Source organism: Triticum aestivum, chromosome 7A (assembly GCF_018294505.1).
Source record: "Triticum aestivum cultivar Chinese Spring chromosome 7A, IWGSC CS RefSeq v2.1, whole genome shotgun sequence".
In the NCBI taxonomy this organism is placed as follows: Eukaryota; Viridiplantae; Streptophyta; class Magnoliopsida; order Poales; family Poaceae; genus Triticum; species Triticum aestivum.
The window spans coordinates 126,158,892-126,165,390 of record NC_057812.1 but is presented as its reverse complement, the minus strand read 5'-3'; the positions used below and the strand labels follow the sequence as shown (position 1 = coordinate 126,165,390).

The following is a 6,499-nucleotide window of genomic DNA, read 5'->3' as shown; positions in this document are numbered from 1 at the left end:
CACTAGTAAAACCTATGGCCCCGGGTATCTTTCTCATCATATCAATCTCCATCACTTTATTATTGCTTTGCTTTTTTACTTTGCCTTTTACTTTTCACTTTGCATCTTTATACCAAAAATACCAAAAATATTATTTATCATCTCTATCAGATCTCACTTTCGTAAGTGACCGTGAAGGGATTGACAACCCCTAAGCGCGTTGGTTGCATTAAGCTATTGTTTTTGTGTAGGTATGAGGGACTCGCGCGTAGCCTCCTACTGGATTGATACCTTGGTTCTCAAAAACTGAGGGAAATACTTACGCTACTTTGCTGCATCATCCTCTCCTCTTCGGGGAAATCCAACGCGGTGCTCAAGAGGTAGCAAAGCGACGGGTCAACAAACCCGGTGGGCTGCTGGTAGAAGACCTGCTCCTCGAGGTGACCATGGAGGAAGGTGTTGGAGACGTCCATCTGGTGCACTGGCCAAGCACGGGAGACTGCAAGGTGGAGAACCGTGCGTATCGTGCCGGCACTTGACGACCGGAGCGAAGGTGTCGGTGAAGTCGATACCAGCACGTTGTCGAAAGCCACGAACGACCGAGCGCGCTTTCTAGCGATCAAGGGTACCATCAGGACGGAGTTTGTGTTTAAAGACCCACTTCCCGGTAATCACATTGGCGTGCCGAGGACGGGGAACAAGCTGCCATGTCTGGTTGCACAACAGGGTGTCAAACTCCTCTTGCATCGCAGCCATCCAGAGCAGCTCGAATGAAGGACGGCAACAGCGACGGCTCAGAGGTGGACGCCGCATGGACGTCTCATCCGAGGCATAACGCGAGCTCGGGCGAAAAATGCCCGTATGGGCGCGGGTGACTGGACTGGCCACAGGCGCCGGGGGCGCCGAGGGGGCCACATGCACTGGGGGCGCCGAGGGGGCCGCGGGCGCCAACGTCGGGGGCGCCGGAGGCGCCAACGCGGTGGCTGGAGGAGGCGCCGCATCCGGGGGCGCGCCTCAAAGATAGGGGGCGGGCCAAGAGAGGCGCGCGAACGCCCTGGGAGAGGCGTCGAGGAGCCCGTGTCACCGGTGGCGGGAGGAACAGTCGGGGGTACCTGGTGAAACGGAAACACATGCTCATCAAAGTAAACGTGTCGGGAAGTGAACACACGGTGGGAGACGGGATCGTAGCACCAACATCCCTTGGAGTTGGAGGGGTAGCCGATGAAGATGTAAGCGACAGAACGAGGTGTGCATTTGTGAGGAGCGGAGTCGGCAATGCTAGGATAGCAAAGGCACCCGAAAATATGCAAGCCATCATAAGATGGGGACGTATCGAAGAGAAGATGGTGAGGTGCATAGTTCCACCGTGGTGCGACAGAAAAGTGCAGAAAGCAAGGTTGTCGAACTCTTTTCCATTGTCAATCTGAAGAGCAAGGATGGGATGCCCAAACTACGTGCTGACATAGGAGTAAAAAGCCGTCAAAGTGGAGAGTGCATCCGACTTTCTGCGCAAAGGAAAAGTCCACACATAATGAGAACAATCATCAAGGATAACCAGATAAAATAAATAGACCGAATTACTAGGAACCGGAGAGGTCCACACATCGCTATGAATCAACTGAAAAGGAAAAAAAGCTATGGTGGTGGAGTTATTAAACGGGAGGCGAACATATTTGCCAACACGACAGGCATGACAGGTGTGATCCTCTATCTTATGGCAACTGAAATTGAAACTCCTAAGAATATGATGAAGTGTGATGGGGTTGGGATGACCCAAACGAGCGTGCCAGAGATCGACGCCGATAGAGAGAGCAACCAGTGCGATGGTGGAGGTGGGTGGTGAATGCACTGGACAAAGCTCGTCGAGGCTGTCACATCGGTGAAGTACCATCCTAGTTCGAGCGTCCTTGACACAAAACCCAAGCTCGTCAAATTCAACGGTAACAGGATTTCACGAGTTAAACGACGAACGGAAACAAGGTTCTTAATAAGATGAGGTGACACAAGTATGCTAGACAAAGTAATAGGCATGGACTTGGAAGGAAAAGAATTGTGCCCGACATGTGATAGGGAGTGTGGAACCCTCGCTGACAATGATGCAACGGTCGATGGTGACGGGAATGAAGAAGGCAAGATTATCAGGATGAGCAAACATGTGAGCCGTAGCCCCGGTGTCCATGTACCAATCATCATCTCCGATGTAGTTGTTCGGTGTAGGAGCGGCATGCAGTGCGGGAAGGAGCACCGGGTCCCAGGGCACCGGCGGCAGGACCGGCGAGGGGGACGGAGACGCCATGGGAAGGCCGTAGCCACCGTTGGCAGCGGCGGTGGGTACTCTCCAGACGGTATGGGAAGCAGCCCTGGCTGCGACTGCGGTGCCGGATAGGCCGGATGGCCCGTCGGAAAAACCTGTGGGCCCGCTGACAGATGCTGCAGGTGTTGAGTATCGTCTGGCTGCTACCCAGCGGGCGAGTGCTGGCCTGCGGACGACCCCCACCAGTACCTGAGAGCCCCATACACGGGCACGTTGAACGCCCCGCGCAACAGCAAGGGATCGACGGGCAGAGGCGGTGCCAGCGACGAGGCGACGACAGACTGGCCAGAGCGCTGGCGATGGGGCGGCGACGTACGTCAGTGGGGACAGCGAAGCCAAGCCATGTGGCAAGTCTGGACGGGTTGGCGGGGCCGCACCGTAGGGCACTAGCGGCGGGACGGCAGAGGCGGCGGACGACGGGCCTCCCGACAGAGGCATGTAAACTTGACTTTGGTCTTCACTTAATCTTATGGAAACGTGCATCGGGTGATCCGCCGAGACGCGCGATGAGCAAAATTGAGAAGATGCAGACGAGCGGTGATGCACTCCAGCCCGTGTAACACGTCCTTGTACAGAATGTGCACCCGTGCATGTGTCTACATGTGCATGCACGTGAGCCATGGCTACTTGATGCGGACGACGGCAAGCGAGCGGGAGAAACGCTGCAGGCGGGCGGGCGATGCGAACTAGCGCCGCGAGTAGGCGTGACGAGCGCTGCGGGCGGGAGAGGGATGGGCGGAGGCCGGCGCAGGAGGAGGCGCGCGGGCGGTGGCCGGCATGGGAGGAGGCGCGACGTCGGCGGTGGCGAAAGATTAGGGTTTTAACCTGAAAACTGATACCATGTAGAATATGTGAATTGCATGATGTATTGCTTTTCGTGCATAGGCACGTATATATGATATACAAAGATGGACCACGGACCTCAACTATACAAGAAACTAGGAGGCGGGCCCAATACACAATATGCATGTAACACATATACTCAACACTTACTACCACCAGTGCCCAGTAAGAAACCGGACCAAGCTAGAAAGAATAATATGGCGTCCAAGTCTAGCATCACCCCCCTCCTCTTGGCCGCCGTCCTGGTCTCCGTCTTCGCCGCTGCTGCGGCCACAGGCCCATATTGCTACCCGGGGATGGGCCTTCCGAGAAACCCGCTTGAAGGCTGCCGGGAGTATGTCACACAGCAAATCTGCGGCGTCGGCATTGTCGGGCCGCCGGTGTCCACCGAGCCGGGGAACACCCCATGGGATCGGTGCTGCAGGGAGCTTTCCAATGCTTCGCAGCATTGCCGGTGTGAGGCGTTGTGCTACTTCATAGGGCGGAGGTCTGATCCGAATTCCGGCGTGCTCAAGGACCTCCCCGAGTGCCCCAAGGAGGCCCAGAGGGACTTCGCCAAGGTGCTTGTCATGCCGGGGCACTGCAACATGATGACCGTTCACAACGCCCCATACTGCCTCGGTTTGGACTTTTTTTGCGGGGGTAAAAAGGAGTGTATTACTCAAGAGCCTGAAACATCATCCCTACACAGACTAGAGATGTTAAGCGGGCCCGAGCGGAGCCAGACCACAGTTCGGTCCTCCGATCGGTCCTTTGAACACTAGTCGATGATGAAGGATGACATAATCAATGCTGTTAAATTGTTTTTTGCCCCTGGAGTCATGCCGGAAGGTGTTAAAGCACCATTATTGTGTTGATCCCCAAGATTGACTCTCCGACTCGCCTAACTGATTTCCGGCCTATCAGTCTCTGCAACATCATTTATAAGGTGATAGCTAAGTGCTTAGTCAATAGACTTCGGCCTATCCTGGATGAGTTGGTTGTTGGGGAACATAGTAATTTCAAAAAAATTCCTACGCACACGCAGGATCATGGTGATGCATAGCAAGGAGAGGGGAGAGTGTCGTCCACGTACCCTCGTAGACCGTTAAGCGGAAGCATTATGACAACACGGTTGATGTAGTCGTATGTCTTCACGATCAACCGATCCTTAGTACCGAACGTACGGCACCTCCGCGTTCAGCACACGTTCAGCTCGGTGACGTCCCGCGAACTCACGATCTAGTAGATCTCGGGGAAGATTTTTGTCAGCACGACGGCGTGGTGACGATGTTGATGAAGCTACCGCAGCAGGGCTTTGCCTAAACACCGCTATAGTATGACCGAGGTGGATTATGGTGGAGGGGAGCACCGCACACGGCTGGGAGAGATTTTTGTGATCAACTTGTGTGTCTAGAGGTGCCCCCCTGCCCCTGTATATAAAGGAGCAAGGGGGAGGCCGGCCGGCCCTTGTTGGCGCGCCTAGGAGGAGGAATCCTCCTCCTAGTAGGAGTAGGATTCCTCCCTTTCCTACTCCTACTAGGAGGGGGAAAGGCAGGGAGAGAAAGAGAAGGAAAGGGGGGTGCCACCCCCTTCTCCTAGTCCAATTCGGACAGGAGGAAGGGGGCGCGCTGCATGCCTGCCCTAGGCTGGCCCCTCTCTCTTTCCCTTATGGCCCAACAAGGCCCATTAGTCCCCGGGGGGTTCTGGTAATCCCTCCGGCACTCCGGTAAAATCCCGATTTCACCCGGAACTATTTCGATGTCCAAATGTAGGCTTCCAATATATCAATCTTTATGTCTTGACCATTTCGAGACTCCTCGTCATGTCCGTGATCACATTCGGGACTCCGAACTACCTTCGGTACATCAAAACATATAAACTCATAAAACCGATCGTCACAGAACTTTAAGTGTGTGGACCCTATGGGTTCGAGAACTATGTAGACATGACCGAGACACGTCTCCGGTCAATAACAAATAGCGGAACCTGGATGCTCATATTGGTTCCTACATATTCTATGAAGATCTTTATCTGTCAAACCGCACAACACTATACGTTGTTCTCTTTGTCATCGGTATGTTACTTGCCCGAGATTCGATTGTCGGTATCCAATACCTAGTTCAATCTCGTTACCGGCAAGTCTCTTTACTCGTTCTGTAATACATCATCCCGTAACTAACTCATTAGTTATCATGCTTGCAAGGCTTAGAGTGATGTGTATTACCGAGAGGGCCCAGAGATACCTCTCCGACAATCGAAGTGACAAATCCTAATCTTGATCTATGCCAACTCAACAAGTACCCTCGGAGACACCTGTAGAGCACCTTTATAATCACCCAGTTACGTTGTGACGTTTGGTAGCACACAAAGTGTTCCTCCGGTATTCGGGAGTTGCATAATCTCATAGTCATAAGAACATGTATAAGTCATGAAGAAAGCAATATCAGTAAACAAACAATCAAGTGCTAAACTAACGGAATGGGTCAAGTCAATCACATCATTCTTCTAATGATGTGATCCCATTGATCAAATAACAACTCATGTCTATGATTAGGAAACTTAACCATCTTTGATCAATGAGCTAGTCAAGTACAGGCATACTAGTGACAATATGTTTGTCTATGTATTCACACATGTATTATGTTTCCGGTTAATACAATTCTAGCATGAATAATAAACATTTATCATGAAATAAGGAAATAAATAATAACTTTATTATTGCCTCTAGGGCATATTTCCTTCAGTCTCCCACTTGCACTAGAGTCAATAATCTAGATTACACAGTAATGATTTTAACACCCATGGAGCCTTGGTGCTGATCATGTTTTGCTCGTGGAAGAGGCTTAGTCAACGGGTCTGCAACATTCAGATCCGTATGTATCTTGCAAATCTCTATGTCTCCCACCTGGACTTGATCCCGGATGGAGTTGAAGCGTCTCTTGATGTGCTTGGTTCTCTTGTGAAATCTGGATTCCTTTGCCAAGGCAATTGCACCAGTATTGTCACAAAAGATTTTCATTGGACCCAATGCACTAGGTATGACACCTAGATCAGATATGAACTCCATCATCCAGACTCCTTCATTCGCTGCTTCCGAAGCAGCAATGTACTCCGTTCACATGTAGATCCCGCCATGACGCTTTGTTTAGAACTGCTCCAACTGACAGCTCCACCGTTTAATATAAACACGTATCCGGTTTGCGATTTAGAATTGTCCGGATCAGTGTCAAAGCTTGCATCAACGTAACCATTTACGATGAGCTCTTTGTCACCTCCATAAACGAGAAACATATCCTTGGTCCTTTTCAGGTACTTCAGGATGTTCTTGACCGCTGTCCAGTGATCCACTCCTGGATTACTTTGGTACCTCCCTGCTAGGCT

General features: G+C 51.8%; 1 protein-coding gene across 1 annotated transcript; it reads left to right on the top strand.

The window, feature by feature from the left end:
- Positions 1–3,333: 3,333 nt before the first annotated feature.
- Positions 3,334–3,900, top strand: LOC123148033 (alpha-amylase/trypsin inhibitor CM2-like). The gene has a single exon (XM_044567387.1). It carries the CDS (start codon positions 3,334–3,336, stop codon positions 3,898–3,900), a length of 567 nt encoding a protein of 188 aa, XP_044423322.1.
- The last annotated feature ends 2,599 nt before the right edge of the window (positions 3,901–6,499 follow it).